At 35.6% G+C, this 21,805-nt stretch overlaps 1 protein-coding gene across 2 annotated transcripts; it reads left to right on the top strand.

Annotated features, from left to right (window-relative positions):
* The first annotated feature begins 2,565 nt into the window (after nucleotides 1-2,565).
* On the top strand, nucleotides 2,566-20,317 carry dbh (dopamine beta-hydroxylase (dopamine beta-monooxygenase)). Of its 2 annotated transcripts, XM_038283642.1 has the most exons (13): nucleotides 2,571-2,711; nucleotides 3,103-3,281; nucleotides 8,099-8,245; nucleotides 10,539-10,796; nucleotides 10,888-11,064; nucleotides 12,858-12,960; nucleotides 14,104-14,270; nucleotides 14,356-14,499; nucleotides 16,165-16,203; nucleotides 16,626-16,685; nucleotides 16,803-16,930; nucleotides 17,813-17,972; nucleotides 19,784-20,317. In XM_038283642.1, exons 2-13 carry the CDS (start codon nucleotides 3,162-3,164, stop codon nucleotides 19,874-19,876), a joined length of 1,596 nt encoding a protein of 531 aa, XP_038139570.1. In that variant the 5' UTR covers nucleotides 2,571-2,711; nucleotides 3,103-3,161; the 3' UTR covers nucleotides 19,877-20,317. The 2 variants fall into 2 exon arrangements, with proteins under 2 accessions (XP_038139569.1, XP_038139570.1); XM_038283641.1 differs by having other exon boundaries at nucleotides 2,566-3,281.
* Nucleotides 20,318-21,805: the final 1,488 nt, after the last annotated feature.

Raw genomic sequence — 21,805 nt, 5'->3', positions numbered from 1 at the left:
AGCACTAAGTAAGCTTAAAGGATTAATTTAAAGATATTTAGAGATGAGTCATGTAGGATGTGATGATGCGTCATCTTAGGAGACTGGGAAAAGGAGAGGAGATAGTGTGTGGGCATTGTCTCAGGAGACAGACTTTTCCAACTTTGGACATGCCAGATGGAACTAAGAACGAAAAGGAGATGAAATACAAGTGAAGAATGAGGCAGGAAAGGAGAGGAAGATAGATTAGGGTATTGAGATAGAGGGGGAAGAGATAACAGAAAATTTAGGCCCTGGGGGTGGGGTCAAAAGAACATGAAATAATTGAGGTTGATGGGTGAGCTGGGTTTATGTCAAATGCAGGGTAATTAGAGCTCCCAAACCCTAAATCAACATATTAACTTAATTTGCATTTGTAATTGAGACACTATAGGGTTGGAGAGAATTCTCAGCAATTTTTGCACCCTTCTCATGTAACAAAAATATTGGATTGGGAACCAAAAATAATAAATGAAATGATCAAATCTCCAAGAATATTATAAGAGAAATAACTATGATTAGATATCTACCTCTGACTGGAACTATAGATGAAGCTTTCATTCTCTCCAAACCTGTTGTGTCCACTGTCCCTACCCATCCCCCATTTTCGTCCCGCCTCTCCTCTTCTTCCTCCTCTTAAAATCACAGCTGACTTTACAGCATTTCAGCTCTGTTTGCTGACGCATCAGTAGTGGGAAAAGAAAGACAAGTGTGCCTGTAAGAGGAGATGAGAAGGCAGAAGGAGAGAAAGAAGCCCCAGCGGAGAAACGTGTGATGGAGCTGAAGCAGACAAAAAGCAAAGCATTACAACTGTGAAAGAAAAGAACAAAACCATTATTGTCAAACATGGAGACGGTCACTGAGCCTTACATGAGAGCTGCTCTCGGGAACATACAGATCTCTGTTGTGCCTCAGGGACTTACGGTCTTGATTACATTAACCACCACAATGGCAGGATTTCTGTTATCTACATGGATCCAAAGCTTTTCCTGTGTGACCCCCCTCTGTATGAAAAACTTAATAGTCCGACATCCTCAGAGTTATTACATTCAGAGTTGGAAGTCATGAAACAGCGGATGTAGACTGGAGCTTTCCTTTAAAATTGAACAAACCGTAAAACAATATTGAATCATTATCACAAAAATGGATGCTCTGAAACATCTCTTGACTCAAAATTGCATTGCTTTCTGGAGAGTGAATATTCAGGTAATCCAGTCTTCAAAAGGCTAGGCAAAAATTAATTTTAATATGTTTTTAGTGGAATTAATAGTTTTTGGATTCTAGTGTGGTTTGTGATGTTGTGCAATTATTACACATCAAATGCCCATCCCAATAGGAATGGAAAACATGTTATCACATTATATTCTGAAAATCATATATTGTTCTGTGAACACATGGCCAACTGGCTGTGTGTTAGGACTACAAATGAAAGTGTGAATCAGGCTCATATAAAAAAAAAACATTCAGCCCACTGAAACATATTTTAGTTAAATACTTTTTACAACATTTTTGAAACTTAGCAAAACTGAGCCACTATGTACACAAAGAAGAAGAAAAAACATGGTTGAAAACATTAATAAATAGAACAATGCAAGGATATCACAGTTCTGTATGGGTTTTATGTTTGAGAACCATCTATCCTGAAAGATTTGGTCAAATAAGCTTTAACCTAATGTAGAGCAACTTGAATGTGTTCAAACCAATTCACAATGAAAATCTAAGACATAAATAAAATATTATTCATTTATTTATAATATTAAATTGCACAATTTGCTTAATCAGAAACAAACAGATAATTGAACTCTTTAATCATATTTTTTTTACTAATTTAAAAAGATTAAAGAAATGTTTGTTCAGAACCACAAATCATACAAAACCAATAGAAAACAAAAAACAAACTACACTATATATACCAAAGCAAATACGTATGAGGTGATTTATTACTGAATAAATGTAGGCTTATTTTAACCCTTACAATAAACAAGAAAACAAGGTAAAGAGAGGCCATCACTTGTCCACTGCATCTAACCTTTTTTTTATTAAACACACTTTCCTCCATGACTTAACTAACCTTGTAAGCTACATCACTTTTCCATTGAAACCCCTCCATTGACAGTTTGATTAGGTCTTCTGTAGCTCCAGGTAATGGCTTAAGGAGGACTTAATACCTTAATGCCTTGTTGACACTTCACCCGATCTCCAACTGCCCAAGGATGTTGTTTGAATCAAATCGGAAAAGAAAAACGTTTGTTTAAAGAGAATATATGACAAAGGTTTGTTTACATTTAGGAAAAAAAATGCTATGTGGTACATTTGTTTACCAAAGTAGAAAAGAAAGAACAATAAATTCAAATTAGACCAATTTGATCATCATTGATAACGTCTATGGCTGAATTTGGATCAATTAGGGCCTAGCAGATGTGCAGAATCATGGCTAACCCTCAGGGCTTAAGACAGACAATTCAATTTTCCTCAATAAATGTAATACCATTAGGATGGATAAAAACAGGCAAAAGTCTAAAGGGAGGAGTCTTTTAAAAAGCAAAGAAGTGAACAGGGTCAGAAGAGACGCAGCAGCTGCTCAGAGTAAAGAGAGGACACCAATAAAGCTTACAACCAGATAAAATAAAATAAGGAAACCGCAGATGCTCTAAAGGATCGCTTACGTTAGAGATTGAGAGGAGAGAAGACAGGTAGAAACTGAGTTGACTGAGACCTGAAATCTAATAAGAAAATTTTGGAGAATCACATCTTTGGCTAATGTTACTTTAATTTTAAAGCAGGGCTGGGGGAAATTTTCCTCACAGTTCCTTTTTTGGCCTAATTTCAACTTTAGCGAGAGAGACAAAGTAAGGAAAAAAATTAGTTTGGAAAGAAAGCTTGAGGTAACCACAATGAGGATGTTTAACAAAAACCTCCGCCTTCAGGACATCACCATCATGTACTTCACTGGCCTGGCTGCCCTTATGGTCATCCTCGTGGCTTCGTATCAGGCACCCTCCAATGCCGTAGACGTGTCCAGCGTAAAGCCGAGCCCGTCCAGTGATTTGCCACCTCTCACCATGCCTTTCCGTATGCCTCTAGATCCACGCGGGGATCTCCTGCTGTCCTGGAACATCAGTTATGCCAGCCAGGAGGTTTACATGCAGCTTAGGGTTGCAGAGCTCAAACATGGGGTGGTCCTTGGGATGTCGGATCGTGGTGAGCTTACCAATGCAGACCTGGTTGTGCTGTGGGACACTGGGACAAGGAGCTACTTTGGGGTAAGCAAACATAAGATGTTTTAAATATTTGCTTTGCAGCAAACATTATATTGACTATTGTTGGACAGGCTAGTTAAAGAAATCCTGTGAGTGCAAGGATCTTAAGGAGCAGGGATTTCCCACCACTTCTTTTTTGTCTATGGTGGAGGTGTACATTTGGTGTTTTTCTAAATGCAGCCTTGGGTATAGTTTTCATTGCATGATCGCTAAAGATCTTATCAGCTCTTCCTAATTGGGAGTCAGTCAAACTGCACTAATAGCTGCTGCTCTACTGGGAATCATTAACAGATATTTGCATATCAAAGTCGAATCAGATGCTAATGAGAATGTGCAAAAAGGCTATTATGAGATTACTTCTAAATTTAGGGTTTGAAAAAGTAACCCTCTTAATAGCTAAATTAGATATCGTAGAATACTATTTAAGTATCCAGTTTGTTTAATCATTCAGTGCCATAAAAAAGTTATTGTTTTGAGTCGGTAATTTGCAGCAATCTCTAATTTTTAACAATCATTTGGCGATTAGAAAGGAAACTTTCGCTTTTAATGGGAATAAATCTGCAGAACCAGATATGGTTAAATGACTATTTGCTGTGTTGAGCCTGGAGTTGAGAAAAAAAACAAGGGCTCAAAGAAAAATAAGCAGAAGCAAAAGTCAAAGAGTATTTTTCATATTACAGAAAAAAAAAACAGGATGCAAAATAAAGTAAAAGCAGCAATCGCTCCAACATTGACTGTCCAGGAAAGAGACAGAAAAAAACAAAACAAAACACTAAGCCAGGTGTTTTTCTCTAAGCTTAAAAAAATATGAGAGTCAAAAGAATTCATGGTAAAGGTTCTATTATTTACGACTCCAACAAAACCATAAGCTGTCTATGAGAATAAAAAACTAAGTGAAGAAAAAGTTTGATGCAGCGGTAACTTTAAAATAAGCTTTGCACATTGTTAAAGTTTCTCCCTTCTATTCCTGAGCACACAACCTTTACAGAGGGTACTATTTTAGAATCACTTCAAATTTGTTGCATACATTAATTTTTTTTCCATTAGAACACAGAAGAAGTTATTTATATAAATTATATCTTTTGCATCTGTTTAAAGGCACAATTAGTTACAGAAATGAGAAATTGCAGAGATGGATGTTATGATGGCATACTGAGAACTTTGTTGAAGAAATTAGATCAAAGACTTTACCATGTTTTAAATATTTACCTTTAAAATTGCATAGAGTAAGCTAATTTGCTCTTCAAATATACTTTACATTAAAGTAGATAGGAATATTTAAAACCTCCATGTGATAAAAGTGAAAATAATCTGAGAAAAGGCTGTTTTGTTTTTTTCAATTGGTTGCACCCAATCTGATGTTGTTTTTCATTATTTCCTCCCCAGGGATGAAATTTACTCACAAATAAAAGGTCACAGCTATGCTGCAGTCACCAACCCTGCCTTCACAAACACACACAAACACGTCTCTCTATCTTTGCGGGCCCTTTCCATTAACTTCCAACAATTTCTACAGCCTTACTGTGACCATTACCATAAACATAACTATAACAGATTCATACCAAACTCTAACCCAAACTCAATTCACACTTTAGTCCTAATCGTGACCACTGACCTTAAAACAGCAATTCCCCTCATTGGGTCCAGGCATGGAGCTCCACAAGAAGCAGTCAGTCCCCACAGTGTGCTAGTTTTCCAGAAAATGGGCCCCCCAATGTCTCAAATCCAAGACCACACACACATTTTGTGTCACACTATCCTTGTGAGGACTTTTCATTGACTTCCATTCATATTGCTTTCATTTCTATGGCCTAATACTGCCCCTTACCCTAAGCCTAAGCAAAACTAACCCTAAACATAGCCTAAAACAAAACATGGTCACATACACACATATAAAGACATATTGTTCTCAAAAAAACAGGTTTAATTTTGTCTGTTCCAGTTTTGGTGTGTTGTTGTTAAAAATAAATATATTTCCTTTATTATGGGGTAAAACACTATTTCACACTGATATAAAAGTTGTTTTAGACATCTTTTCATAAGAGAAACAAATGAAAATGGGATTAGTAGATATACTGTGTAACAAAATCTGCTGTCCGTCTCAAACTTAGTTTGCTGTTCCAGTTTTTCTGAGCGTGGAATCAGCAGAAAAAAGCAGCAGAGAGGATGAAACTGTCGTAACATCTCACTGTAAACCGTGCTTTGTATTTCTGGTCAAAGAAATTGAATAAAAAAAATACTCTAAATATGACTATATAACTGAACAATTTTACTTAATATAAACTGTGTTATAAATACAATGTTTTCAGATCTCTTTCCTGTACTAGAATTACAATGCTCATTGGGACCTCCTATTGGCCTGGGGGTATACAGAGCCAGCAGCACAGTATACTGTGTCTTGGGCCCACTCTGTCAGATTGAATTTAAATAAATACTGTTTGTTTTATGTAAAGTGCTCTGTGACAACATTTACTATGATCTAGCATCACCTAAATAAAATTAATTAAACTGATCTTGTATATTTTCTACATACAAAGAGATAAAAACCTTTTCATTACATTTTAAAATGACACACTCTTCAGAAATGATTGTAAAATCTGCACAAAACACATTAAAGTAATTGTACGTCTAGTTATCTTACCCGTTTGTGTAAAAATGCAAAATGTTGCATGAAACGATTTAAAGGAATGATGGACAGCATACAATCCAGGAACAGAGAAGAAAGGGTGTTAACTCACCATAGAAATGTGTCAGAATGCTTTTCAAAATACTTGCATATAAAATTGTAAACAACAATTTTATATGCAAGTATATTGTGTCTTTGCATTCCTGTCAAAACATCAAAAAAGCAGACTATACTTTTATGAGTGATACAGGATGATTTCCGCTTGATTTCCATAGAACCTATTCTCCTTTTGCAGTTTTATTTTTAATTTTGAAAACCTAAAAACCAACATCTATTAGTTGCCATGCCTATATATTGGATATAATTTTAATATTTGTTTTATTATTATCATAGATATTTATCAAAGATGATCAGGTTTTGTTTTTTTTTCCAAAGTCACCATGCAGCATTTGTAGCACTAAACAAGTTTGATTCAGCTTGACTAAAGCCAGAAACAGCTTTTTGGATTGTAAATGTTGCAGACTTATATTACAGAAATTGCTTTGAAGCCGTGAGATGTTCAAAACTATTTAGATAATATTTCTTCGACTCTGCTGCCTATTCAGTGCTAACTTACAACGATCAAGGTAAACCATTTATTTGATTTGTACACAATGCCCACTTTCTGAGCCACGGTCTTAAAAACCTCTTGGAGTTTGTGTGGGACTGTTATATAAGAGTAACAGAGGAGAAGAAATGAGAGATCTTAGGTGTTATTTTAGACAGGTAGGAATGTGAGAAACACAGCTGAGGCTACAAAGCCTTCTGGCAGAGAAGAAGAACATCTTGCATGCCAGGTTGGGAAAGGTTTCCCAACACCAGGTGCCACTCTTTTTAACTTGTTCCTTTTAAGAAATATATAATTATTCTCTATCAACTGACTCATCACAACTGATACTGTTTGTCACAACTATTATACAGTTACCAGTGTTGTCTTTCATATCGCTTACTTTTGCCCTTTCTTGACAGACACTTGCAGCTACCTTCATTTTTTTAAGTGATTATAATGATGGTTTGTACAATATCACAGCAGGAACATGGCTCCACTTTACCAACCAGCCAGTTTATCTATTCTCAGAGTATTGATAGCGTCAAAGAAAAGAATCCAAACACAATTCCTTTTCTTTCCACAAAATGGTAAATGGCTTGTACTTTTATAACGTTTTTTTCTAGTCAGAGGACTTGACCAAAGCACACTACACTACAAGCTACATCGTAGCCACTGCTGCTCTGGGGCTCACTGAAAGAAGTGAGCTGCCGTATACTGGCGCCACCGGGACCTCTGACCTCCATCAATAGGCAATTCAGGTCAAGAGTCTTGCCCAAGGACACAACGGCACTGAAAGCCGGAGCCAGGGCTTGAACCGACAACCCTCCGATTGCAAGGCAAACTGCTTCATCTGACACCTCTTTCACCACACAAACTTCAATTTATTTTTATTGCGATTTCAAAAGGAAAGACCATTACAAAGTAGGGCTTAAATAGAATGTGAAGGAAAACCATGAATGGTTAAGAAAATATTCTATCAGAAAATAATTGTCCTTTTTGTACTCAGGATGATGATGGTTGTAGCCCCAAAAGTTTGGGTACACACTTCACACTATGTGTGAAGAATAAAAACAAAAGTATTTGCTGTGATCCTCCATGGACAGCTGCAAGTTTTCAACCAAAGGATTTCTTTCATTGCATCCTTCTTGAGAGAAACATTCGATTTATGAAATACTTAAAAACTAATGGCTTTATAAACAGATTCTCTTGGTTCAATAATATTCTCTAACAGACCTTAGAGCTTTTCACATGGCGGCTTTATTTATGCTGATTAAATGACACACAGTTGGACTCTATTTACTAAATGTGTGATTTCTAAAGACATTGGTTTCACTGCATTTCATTCTGGTCTAACAGCTAAAAAAACACCCTACATTTTGGGGTTTTATTCATCAAAAACAACTGTAGGAAATAATAGTTTGATTTTGCTTTTAATTCACAATTATGTGCTACTTTATGCTGGTCTTTCGCATAACATTAGTCTCAAAGGGTTTGGATTGTGAAGCGACGGCATATGGAAAATTTCAAGGTGTAGGAATATTGTTTTAAGTATTGTATTTATTAATGAAGGTTTTCTGGCGCTCTTGTTTATGCCATTTCCTGCAGGATGCGTGGAGTGATAGCAAAGGCCATGTATCCCTGGACACCCAACAAGACTATGAGCTGATTGAAACCAAACAGAAAGCTGATGGATTTTACCTGATCTTCAAGAGACCTTTTAGCACCTGCGATCCTAGGGACTATGTCATAGAGGTGGGGAAAAATGATTTTGGACATGTTTGTGTGTATGTGCCAGTTTAAAAGTACTAAAATGCTTTTGGTTATTCAAACGATTCCCAAGCATTCAATGAAAAAAAAAAAAAAAAACCCTCACTTGTGAAGTATTCACTCAATGCCAGGAATCATGGAAGAAGATTTACCCAACTTGCATTTCAGCCGCAATTGAAAACGATCCTGTTACAGTATATTTGGCTTCTGCTTAAATAAATTAACCAAATCTAAGATAGGAGTCATTCCAAAAGTCCTGCAAAACAGACATGTTGACAATTTCCTTTGCTGCAAAAAAGATACAAAAATGAAAGCATTAAAGTAAAAACACATACAATATAAAACATATAATGATTAAAACATATATAAAGAATAAAATGATTAAGAATGAAACGATTAAAAGAGAGGAAAAATTATAAGAGTGGCTGCATGGTGGAGCAGTGGGTAGCACTGTTGCCATGCAGCAAGAAGGTTCTGGGTGTGATTCCTGGTTTTCTGCCTGTGTATGTGGGGGTTCTCTATTATAAGAGAAAACAAGTTGTTCAGGTATTCATTTTGCGTTTACATCTTCAGATTAGATAGCTTCTTAATTCATTCTTAAATCTTTTATAACCATCTACCTGCTGAAAACATGCTAACACAATTTGCCTTTAAGATTTTATCTGCCAAATTTATTTCTGATTGGTCAGTAATATATGTTGCATACATTTTATCTTTATTTTTCTATGTACAAAACATAATGTGAGAATGAAAGGAAGTAAAGGATTTTATCCATCAATGATATTCCAATTTCATACAGATAATTTTATTAATCATTGTTTCCATGGTATCACTTTTTCAAGCTTATAAACCCAAAAGTCAACACTTGTTTCTATGACATCACGAAAGTATGTCTGTTTGTCTTACGAAAAAACTAAATACTGATGTAAGTTAGAAATACACTATATTGCCAAAAGTATTTGCTCACCTGCCTTGACTCACATATGAGCTTAAGTGACATCCCGTTCCTAATCCATAGGGTTCAATATGACGTCGGTCCACCCTTTGCAGCTAGAACAGCTTCAACTCTTCTGGGAAGGCTGTCCACAAGGTTTAGGAGTGTGTTTATGGGAATTTTTGACCATTCTTCCAGAAGCGCATTTGTGAGGTCGCACACTGATGTTGGACGAGAAGGCCTGGCTCTCAGTCTCCGCTCTAATTCATCCCAAAGGTGTTCTATCGGGTTGAGGTCAGGACTCTGTGCAGGCCAGTCAAGTTCATCCACACCAGACTCTGTCATCCATGTCTTTATGGACCTTGCTTTGTGCACTGGTGCACAGTCATGTTGGAAGAGGAAGGGGCCAGCTCCAAACTGTTCCCACAAAGTTGGGAGCATGGAATTGTCCAAAATGTCTTGGTATGCTGAAGCATTCAGAGTTCCTTTCACTGGAACTAAGGGGCCAAGCCCAGCTCCTGAAAAACAACCCCACACCATAATCCCCCCTCCACCAAACTTTACACTTGGCACAATGCAGTCAGACAAGTACCGTTCTCCTGGCAACCGCCAAACCCAGACCCGTCCATCAGATTGCCAGATGGAGAAGCGCGATTCGTCACTCCAGAGAACGCGTCTCCACTGCTCTAGAGTCCAGTGGCGGCGTGCTTTACACCACCGCATCCGACGCTTTGCATTGCACTTGGTGATGTATGGCTTGGATGCAGCTGCTCGACCATGGAAACCCATTCCATGAAGCTCTCTGCGCACTGTTCTTGAGCTAATCTGAAGGCCACATGAAGTTTGGAGGTCTGTAGTGATTGACTCTGCAGAAAGTTGGCGACCTCTTCGCACTATGCGCGTCAGCATCCGCTGACCCCGCTCCGTCAGTTTACGTGGCCTACCACTTCGTGGCTGAGTTGCTGTCGTTCCCAAACACTTCCATTTTCTTATAATACAGCTGACAGTTGACTGTGGAATATTTAGGAGCGAGGAAATTTCACGACTGGATTTGTTGCACAGGTGGCATCCTATCACAGTTCCACGCTGGAATTCACTGAGCTCCTGAGAGCGACCCATTCTTTCACAAATGTTTGTAAAAACAGTCTGCATGCCTAGGTGCTTGAATTTATACACCTGTGGCCATGGAAGTGATTGGAACACCTGATTCCAATAATTTGGATGGGTGAGCAAATACTTTTGGCAATATAGTGTATAAGGCGGTATCAATTTAAAATGAACTCTTCTCACTTCATTTATTCTGCTTTCAAGTCATTTTAAAACCTTTATGTTCTTACTAATCAGGAAGGAACTGTACACATCATCTACGGCCTGTTGGATGAACCTCTTGCCTCTCTTGAAGATCTGAACCTGTCCAGGATCCATACAGGGGTACAGAGGTTGTTAATGCTGCGTCCTGACATGCCGTCACCCACTTTGCCTCCAGATGTGCGCACATTGGACGTTGTTGCACCAAATGTCATCATACCAAACCAAGAAACTACCTACTGGTGCTTTATCCAGAAACTGCCAGATAATATGCCCAAGAACCACATTATCATGGTATTACAAACAACAGAGGTCTCACATTTGATATGTTATAATTTATATGACAAAAATGCACAACTTTTCTATTTTTCTTTCCTTCCACCAGTATGAATCTGTGATAACTCCAGGTAATGAGGCCATTGTGCATCATATTGAAGTGTTTGAGTGCGCACCGGATCTCCAAGAAGTACCGCACTACAGCGGCTCCTGTGACGATAAGATGAAACCCAGAAAGCTCAACTTCTGCCGCCATGTACTCGCTGCATGGGCCATGGGGGCTGAGGTATGATGGCAAATCTATTTACATGATGAACATCATAAATATGCTTTAGATTACAAATAATCCAAAAAATCCATATTCCATCAACCCCCCTCAAATATGCAGCAACTAGAATAAATGTCACCAATGGTCAAATGATTCATGAAACAAAATATTTCTGTAATACAAAACTGCAAACACCAAAAAACAAACCAGAATAACTACAAAAGTAATTTGGTTTCATATAAAAACCCAGAAGCAAATAGAAACGGAGGGCTGGGACCAGTCCAGACTTTGCACCTATTTTAGGAGACAAACAAAAGCTCCCACGCTAGTAATATTGAAGCCGCAAGCTTTGAAATTCTGCAAAGATGTTCCCACACACAGCACGTCTATTAAGAGACAGTCTGTATGTGGGAGCATGAAAATATTTATAAACTTGCTTACAAAAAACAGAAAAATACATCCACAAAAAACAGCAAATGAACCCTTAATGTCAACAAATTTAAGATTTTTCAGAGGTGATGACAACAGGTTTCATTATTTTTCCATTGAATTAGGTTTTTAGTTTTTTTTAAATGGTTTTTTATTCAATTCCTGTGTCACTAGAAATTAACAATACAAATTTAAAAGCTCTTATCTAAACAACAAAGTATAACTTGTAGAAAATGCGTTTAAAATTTAGCTAAAGAATGACAATCTTTTTCTCTGCCTGGGTCTGTGAGTTCAGCTTTAATAAATTGTCTGCCTCGAGATTTTTTTCTGACCTTGTGCTAAATAGTTATTGAGTTATTATTTATAATTAGAAGTGGCTGTTGGTAAGACTGAAAAGTATTGTTTCTGCTTTTCCACTCTGGAGCTCTGCACTAAAATTTTGTAAAGTATGAAATGCCATCACCAGAATAAACCTTTCTTTTGGAACCTTGAGTAAATAAAGTTGTCGGTGCTATAATTAGTAACAACTTCCTCAATAATCAGTTTGTAAATCTATATCAGTAGTATATATATATATATATGTATATTTCATACAATATCATATTTAAATAGTGAAATCTGGGGCAAGTAATCAGCAGAAGTTTTCCAAATGTTACCTTCAAACTATTTTTTTTTCTCAAAAACTCCAATTTAAGCACATAAATGATAAACTTTCAAACTTCACAGTGCTGGAGTACAAGGCCACAAGGTGACAAAGTAGTGGCTGAGCAAGTAAAGCAGCCTGCTATCCACATAAAGCAAATAGGACAGGCAACAGCGAGGCTGTCACCATATTTCTCTGCACTGCTTCCCACCGTATCACAAGAGAGCCTGGCCCCTCTCCGATTGGATTATCTGCCAGCTAAACAAAACAAGCAGGATGCCTTCTGTGAGCTGTGAAGACAAGATTAGGTTGGAAATATTCAGGGCTCTTTCATCACCTTCTTATAGTGTTGTTTTATTCTCCTGAGCAGAAAAAAAGGGCATTGAAGCTTTGTAAAACAGCAAGGAAAAAAAGGGAAATAATTCTATTATAGAGAGCTGTTCATTTTAAAGAGTAGAGAATAGAGTATTTATGTTTTTTTTATTATTATTCAAACTTCTTTGGGAAGTATAAGACTTTAAATTGATCAAAGGTTTACAAAATGGAAGCTAAAGTATTTGATCAGTTTTATTTTCAAATGATATCAACTCCAATTCAGTTAATTCTTGTATATTTTAGAAACCTAAATAAAATTCACATTTCTACTGCTTATAAAAGACTAAAATAACTTACATGATGGTTTATCTTATGAATCTTGTATGTATTTAAAGTGTGCATTGATACACATGTGTGCTTGCAGGCTTTTTACTATCCCCCTGATGCAGGCCTAGCCATGGGTGGACCTGGTTCCTCAAGGTTCCTTCGTCTGGAAGTCCATTACCACAACCCTCTAATTATTTCTGGTACATACATTACACTGATGATTAGTTAACTCAGGGATAAACTGTTCTTGGAAGGCATGTCTTGGAAAAAAAGTAAAAATAAACAAGCAAACCTTTTCTCATCTCCTTAAGTATCTTCTTATCAAATAATTACCGGTAGATATAATTTTTAATAATAAGTACCGGTAGATATAATTTTTCAAACAATATCTCTGGATATGTTTTATGTCCAAAGTACCAAATGTCAAAAAACGTTTATCTAAACTAAACATTACTGGAGGTTTGCAAATAACAATTGTGTTTTTTTCTAAAGGTTTGGGCTCCCAACACATGTATTTTTTTTTACATTTCTTTTTAGAATAAAAATACATAAAATGCATTTTTCACATGATATCTTAAACTTAAACCCTGTCTGTTTGTTCTCTATAAGGAGCATAGCTCTAATCTCAAATTTGAGATTTCAAAAATTCCGCCAAAAGTTTCCTAAACCTAATTTGACATCATCAATAACCAAAGGATCCAAAAACCTCAAAGGGATAAAATGACTATTTTAACCCTTGACATTTTTAGCCTCTCTGTTTAAAGGCATCAAACATGTATATCCTCTCATGTTGGATTAAACGTATTGCATTTTCCCTTTACACAGCTTCTCTTTGCTCTCTTTGACTTTAATTTATACACCTCACTGATTCCTGAAAGTAGCTAACTTTCAGCCTTCTTTCTTTGCTGACACTGTCGGTTTTTGCCTTTCTGACCACCTTGTCAGAACTAATCGAGTGGAAAATCAGGCAATTCCAGTCACAAATGAATTTCTCTGTGTATCACATGTAAAATTCATTATTAGCAAAATTCACAATGGTCTATATTTAAAAATGGTAACATACTGTAAGATTGCTTTTATACTTTCTCTTTTTTTCCCAAAATATTAGCATTTCCTAGTCTTGTTCAAACCACAGTAGCTTCCTAATACCTTTCTGGCCAAGAAAAGATGAGGGAGCACCTATTTGATACTTTCAGTGAATGCTCACTCCTGCTATTAAAGCAGAAAATATATTTCAAAAACTGGGAAGGTGCACAGATGGTCTACATATAGAACATTTCAGACATAGAAAGTTGTATAGCTGTCAAACATAAAAAATGTATGCACCTGTATTTTTAACGCAGGCCGGCGCGATTCATCAGGTATAAGACTGCATTACACTCCCAGCCTGAGGCGGTACGATGCAGGGATCATGGAGCTGGGCCTGGTTTATACTCCTGTCATGGCGATTCCTCCAAAGCAGCATTCCTTCTATCTCACTGGGTATTGCACATCCAAGTGCACGCGGACTGTATGTCCAGAAAAGCATCATTTTGTGGTTCAACTGCAGAGAAACTGCCAAATCTAAAACTCTCTTTATCTGTTTGTTTCTCTAGGCTTTTCCCCCAGGCGGTATCTATGTATTTGCATCCCAGCTCCACACCCACCTGGCCGGCCGTGGGGTCAGAACGGTTTTGGTGAGGGGAGGGAAAGAGCTGGAAGTGGTTCAGGAAGATCCGCACTTCAGTACAGAGTACCAGGTGAAAGAAAGGACAGCTCCACTTAACAAATGAATGTGGATGCACATTTTTTATCTTTTTATTAGAGAGGGAAAAGTATCAAAAATCTTACTTGAAATAATTACCAATTATAATTTAAATATTCCAAGAGAAGAGTCAAGCTGTTGTATTAATTTCATCTTATTTGATAAATATATAGTACGTTTATAATTTGCAAGTGGTAAACAGTTAAAAGTTTGTCAAAAGTTAATAAAAAACTGAACATTTCAAACACAAGCAAGTGTGCAAGTTGCAAACCAAAGTGTTGTGTGGGCTAAAAAGGTGACACATCACAGTTTTTTTTTTATTTCTTATTTCCAATAAATAAGAAAGAAAAGTTAGGAGATTTCTTCTCTCATTAAACCACTAGAATTTCCATAAAGAGTACAAAAACTGGAGTATTGCTTCTAATTTGGCAGAAAATGCTTCCTTAAGAACTATTTTATTAATTCAAAATTAAACACATGAAATAATATAAAATAAAGATATGTTTTACAGTTATATGACTAGAAAATATTTGCAACCTTTTAATGAATTGTTCATGTGAGCTCACTTTCTTAAAAACCTATGGAGCATTTTTGTATGAATCTCTGCTCACCCTAGAAGTAAACATATGCGACTAAAAAAATCCATACACCACAAAAAGGAGACTGACTGACATAAAAACAAGTGACAGTAGAAGTCATGTCATGATTTAAGCCTCACCAGACACACAAAGGACTCCGATTTCATTGATTTAAGTCCTTGTCCATCAACATTGACGGCATAAAGCTTATTGCCAGAGGAACTCTTCTTTTAGTTTCATTAATGCAAAATGCTAGACAACCCTACTAAAACTAATTTAAGAATAACTCAATAAAAATGTAAAAAAAAAACCTCATAAAAAGCACAGCTACTTTTCTTATTTCCTCTTGCAGTGGAGTGGAGACAGCTGTGTTATTTTGTTAATTTCTACTTTAAAGGCTATGGCGAATATTTGTGTCGCCATCTTCTGTCTTTATTAGATGCTATTTGCCGATGTCCTTTTATCACCAAAAATGTGGTTCATTTGAGAAATGTGTTGCTGCAACTTCGTAGAAGTGTGGAAACACACAATGCAATGATTTGTAAACGGCCTGTTTAGACGAAAATAGAAAATAAAGAAACTTAAAAAAAACCCAAAAACATATAAAACAAGTTCTTCCAAGCAAACCAACACAAAACTGTTATATAATGGTTTTAGGCCTCATCAGGCACAGCGGACTTTATCTGTCAGCTATTAACACACTAGAACATCAGCATATTGAGAAACAGCAGCAGACATCTGCTGTTTCCTCACACTAAAAAAATACTTATAGCAAAGCATCTGCAGCTTATGTGAGACCAAATGTACATTTAGAGGAGTTAGTTCAAAACCTGATGCTTCATTAGACATGCAGGTTTTTGCTGCATCATTCTCATCCAAGCTCACACCTCCTGTTTTTGGTCTTTTTTTAGTTTTTGAAAACTTGTTAGATGTTTGAATACTGCATGGAAATGTGTCTTGAATCTTTATAAAAGCATTCTGTTTTCAATGCTAACATTAGCTAATCACTTCTACATGTATGTTGTTGCTGCATGTTCAGTTGACATTTGACTGTTAATCTTACCATGTTTTGTTTTTGGTAGACAATCCGAGTTCTAAAGAAAATGGCAAATATCTTACCAGTAAGTACACATTTGTGGATTTTTTTTAATATTGCATTGTATTTTATTAAATCACTTTATTTGGAATTATTATTGAATCTTACTAAATTAATTATTAACAATAATCTTATATAATAATTATAATTACTTACTAAACTGCTGAATGTTGTGTAAAATGGGTTCATTAATTTATAAAAATAAAAAAAAACTACATACAGTCATATATTTATATTACTATTTTGTATGTATTCATTAATGTTTTTCAAGGCTGCACTTTAAAAAATGAAATTGTCTTGAGCTGTCTAAATAGAAGCTGTAATATTAAAGGTTTTAGGAGAACTTTTCCAGAGAAGACCAAACAGCTGTGATCCTCAAAAACACCTTTTTCCTGACAGCAAACTGCCTGCTGATGTTGCATGTGTAATTTCTCTTAAATCCTGCAGGGAGATGTCCTTATCACAAAATGTACTTACAACACAGAGGACAGGAACAAGCCTACAGTGGTGAGACGTTCTGCTATTAAAATGAGAGCTTGTTATAACAGTATAACCCCGAGTACCCTCTCTAATCTCTCTCACATTCACTGTATTTTGTTCATTCTACTTTCATTAACACTCCAGGGAGGTTTTGGCATCATGGAAGAGATGTGTGTTAATTACATTCATTACTACCCTCGGACTCAGCTCGAGCTCTGCAAGAGCCACGTTGACCCAGAGTACCTGCAGAAATATTTTACCTTCATTAATAGGTACTGCATAAACACAGTTATCTTTACATTCTAACTTTTTTGTTAATTCTGTCCTTGTAATTCATGCTTGTCTTACAAACATGAATTACATAAATATTTGCATCTCAAAGCTGTAAAATATATTTTTTTTCATCTCTGTCTTTTATAATGACTTGAACCTGAAGTCTGTCTTATTAATCAGGAATTATATAATTGGGATTCCCTGTTAGGGGCCAGTATGTTTAGCGAGCATTTTTCAGCAGAAAAAACAAAAAATATATAAACATTATAAATGCATATTATTTAATACTTTCTTATTGGGGTTATTTGGCTTTTTATGGTTGCATAGCTCCATCGTTTTTCAATACAGACATGAAAAATATATTTTTCACAAAGTATATGTTAACAATTTGGTATTATAAAAAAGCGGAGATGGAGATTTGAAGCAACAATCAAATAACAGATTTTCTAAAAATACTCTAAAGAAAAAATTTGCTGCATGGAATTAGCAGAAACATGTCATCATATAAAAGACAAATAAAAAAAAGGGATTGTTAATTTTCCCAAATTAATTTCAAAACAAATGACAGCAGTAGTAAATGTTAGGAATGGTTCAGAAATTAAATGTGTTTGTTTTTGGATGACTGGGTTTTTTAGGCCAATTCAAAGAAGTAAGATGATACATTTTAAATATGACAAATTTGACTTATGCTCATTCAATACAGCAGAAATGGCAGGAAGATTAAACCCCAATGGCACTGAATGTCTGGGGGTCAGTTTAAGGGAATAAGAGGGCATTTTTTATTTAAGATTCAATATGCTTTTGACCAATATAAAAAAAGATAATGCATCTTTAAAAACCGTCTGTCTTTTGCTACCATCTTCCCTACATTTCCCCTCCAGGTTCAATGGTAATGACCAGTGTGTGTGTGGCGATGTGGGTGTGACAGAGCAGTACTCTCAGGTGCACTGGGATGATTTTGCTGGAGAAGTGTTGGATTCTCTTTATAATACAGCTCCCATCTCCATGCACTGCAATCAGTCGACTGCACGCCTCTTTCCTGTGAGTCACCTATTCATCAAACACTCATATTTACAAGCTATAACACACTGACAGGCCACCAATTAAGTTATATCAATACAGATATATCAACAGAAGAGTCAGACTCACTTAGCTGAATACTTTCATAAACCACAGACTCTCAAGATGATGGAATGAGAGTGAATAAATGAATGGAACGGTTTGGAGGCCTTGATAAAGTTTTTCTGACAGAAAACAGGAGAGAACAGGAGAGTTAAAAGGTCTGTGTTGAAAGGAGGTGTTAAACCTCAAAAATAAATCCTAACCGAAAATCCAGTTTATATTAAACAAAGTTTCACAATGTCGCTTGAAATCTTAGGGATGTGGTGCTAAAACCAAACAGCTTTATCAAAATTAGGTTAGAAGAGCAACATGAAAAAGAGAACCTGTCAGGGAAAATGTGCTTATGTAGGATTGCAAACTTTAGATTGCAAACTCAGACTGGTCCTTTCTTCCACATATGGGTTTTTATACCTTTTTAGATTGAATGGAAGGCTAAGGAGCTGCAGATGTTCCAGAGAAATAAAAAAGCGAGTAATAGTTAATGTCCTGCATATTCTCAGTGGTTTATTTTATAGTGTTTTTTTTTTTTTTTCATTTGAGCTTCTAAATTAGGTTGATATCATGCAAGCTTGGATTATTTTAAAATACAGAGGCTGAATGGTTCCGCCTCAGAGCTGCTTTAAAGCGTTGAATACAATAGCGCAACTTTAGCCTGTCAATTCAGTGAAAATTGTATTTTCCTTTTTACTAATTATTTTGCTTTTATTTCACGGTTAAAAAGTTCAATATAAGACAAAGTTGAAAGTCCAATAAAAAAAAAAAGCAATGGGTAAAATGTCTGCAGAACTTAATATACATTAAAATGTTAGTAATTTATATGACCTGATAAAATGTGCCTGGTTTTAGTGACATAAATAAAAAGTAAATATAGAATTACTGTAGCTGCTTCATGTTAGACAGTTTGGCTTATAAATTATGTTTCAGTCCTTTTATAAACACTTTTAAAAAAAATAAACATGTACAAACAAATCCTGAAAGTATCAATAGATTTGTCTGAGCTGCCTAAACCAACACCATGGAAAAAATCCTAAGAGGGGAATTATCATCCAACCAGAAGCTGAATAGAGGTATCATTTATAAAAAGCTTTATCAAATAACAGCCATTGATAGATTAACTTTATGCTTTTTCTAAAATACCTTAAGATTTCAGCGAGTGTTCTTAGTTCCCAAACTTTTAATTAGTGTAAACATATTACTTATCTAATAAAGTTTGAAACATTACCAATCAGTACATTTCAGTATTTAAATTTACAGTTAATGATTGATTTCAATTTCAATCTTTAAATATGAATTGTTCTGTTTCAATTTCAATTGTTTTTTTCCCTCAACTTCTTGATATGACATAACTTACAAAAGCACAAATCATTCGATTTTTGCCAAATTAAATTTTCAAAATCAAAACCTGTTAAGGTATATAGGATTTTCATCAACCCTGTACCCGCTCCAGAGAGAGAACGCCTATCAGGCACAAGCCCAATTCTCCTCGTTCACGCTCTATTTAAAAGTTGTTGGTATCGCTTTTTCCACTATGTCAGACTCACCACCGGTAAGTGAAAATGGGGAAGGGCACGTATGACGGCCTTACATAAGCATATTACCAGAATGATTGAAAATTAGCAGGACCACTTATTTTGATGATGCACCCGGAAAAAGAACATCCTCCACTAAACCTTTAGCTGTAATAAGTGTTATTTTCAATGAAATTATAACTTGTATCATATCCATTCCAGGGTGAATGGGAGAAACAGCCTTTACCAGAAGTGACCTCCATCCTACCAAAACATCGCTACCCCTGCGAAGGAGGTCCAAAGTCTTACAGTTAAGCTGGTACGGCTCTAGTCGGTGCAGCAGCAGAAGTTTCAGGACAGAGAGCGATAGTGGAACCAATAGAAGACCAAAGAGGCATCTGTATTGTGACTTAGTTTGGATTTAGTTCTATTTCTGTATTTCTAAATTGCATCCACTGCTTACTGTAATTTTCCAAGTTCAAACTCCTACTTCCTCTGTCTATTGTTAGTGCATACTTATTAAGTTAATAGCAGCCTTAATCAGGAGTTATATTTAATAAATTGACATAAATCATGTTTTGCATCACAGTGGTGCGAAACATGATATAAAAATGAAAAGCTAAAGAAAAATAAAGTTTTTGTTTTCCTTTGCATGTTTCTTTAATGACATTAAAGCATTGTTATTTGTCATATCATTTAATGCAGTGCTATTAAATAAACATTCTATATTACAATAAAATGTTGAATTTCTGTGGGGTCCACATCTTTGGCGTAGTAGCTTTATTTGTTTGTATTAAACAGATTTATTATGAAAAATAAAAACACACAACATGGTTTAGATAAAATAATCTTTTATTAATAAACAAATTGTCTTAGACATAAGTAACAAATCTAGATGGACACCAAAAAGTTGTTCCAATTATTTTGCTTTGCATGTCACATTCATTATTTTAAATCAGCACCATGAGATTCTTTTCTCTAGACTTAAAAAGCCATGCTCCTCATATGTCAGTTAGCTTGTTCTGCACGTAATGATAAAGACTCTGAAGAGTAGTGTTCTTTAACCACAAAATATGTTGTTTTTATTTTAAGTTTGTCCTAAGAACTATGAGTTTAAAAATAATTAGCTTCATGGACAGAGTTAATGAATTCTTTAGTAAACATTTTGTGCTTGACTTGCAGCGGCAAACATCAGAGAAAGAATAATTCAAACTAACTTATACTCTTGTTCTATGACTAAAGAACACTTTATGTTCCAGTTCTCTATTACAAGTTACAGCTCCTACATTTATTGCAAACCCTGGTAGAGATGCATTGAAAAAAAAAAATTAATTAAACAAGAAATTTATTTTCCGTTAAAGTCTTTTCTAGGACTCTCCATTCAGATGAGTTCATTAAAACCCTAACTATTTTTTTTAAATACATGTAACTGATTGATTTATCTAAATTTATGTTTTCCCCTTTGGGCTGTTAAGAAATTCAAAATAATTTGTTATTTGTAATCTATGTCTTTGGCTATCTAAATTATTATACCAGCGTGACAAAGTTTTTTTCTTAGCCACCCTTCAAAATGGAAATGACAAAGAAGCAATTAATTTAAGTGAGACAGATTTGTATTTACCTTCATCTGCAGAGATGCACCAATGTGATATCTGAATCAAACATTGGCTCCGATGTTTAATTAGCTGAATTTATCGGTGATCGGATATCAGAGATCCAAACAAGTGCACTTAACATGGAACTGTCAATTCTTTTTTTCCCTGCTAATGTACACGTAGTAAATAAATAATATAAAATACATTTATATCTTTTTTTAATTTACCTTTTTAATCAATATTTATGGTAAGCCTTAGCTCACATGGGAAGTTATAGGGATAGCTGATACGCCTAGTCCAGTTATCAGTATTGGATCGGAAAAAACTGCGTCTCTATTTATATGTCAGAAAATGACATCAAAATCATTAAAATCAGAAACTAGCCTACACTTGCCCAAAATACAGCAGCAACAGTAATCAGAAACGTCAGAGTGTCCAAAATTGTGTTTAGATCGCTGAATTAGTAAGTGGCATCCTTGTCCCTTTCTTTTAAAAGTTAAAACCCATTTTTACAATAACTGTTCAGGCGACTGCAGTGTAAACAGACATAGAAATCTGTCAGATAATCAGGTAAACAAGTGATGCTATACATAGGACGACTGACTTTTAAAACTAGCGGAAAAAATAGGCCCAGTTAACAAATGTATTA

Source organism: Cyprinodon tularosa, unplaced genomic scaffold, assembly GCF_016077235.1.
Source record: "Cyprinodon tularosa strain WSP-4 unplaced genomic scaffold, ASM1607723v1 ctg196, whole genome shotgun sequence".
In the NCBI taxonomy this organism is placed as follows: Eukaryota; Metazoa; Chordata; class Actinopteri; order Cyprinodontiformes; family Cyprinodontidae; genus Cyprinodon; species Cyprinodon tularosa.
The sequence above is the reverse complement of the archived record's forward strand: the minus strand, read 5'-3'. Positions and strand labels throughout refer to the sequence as shown.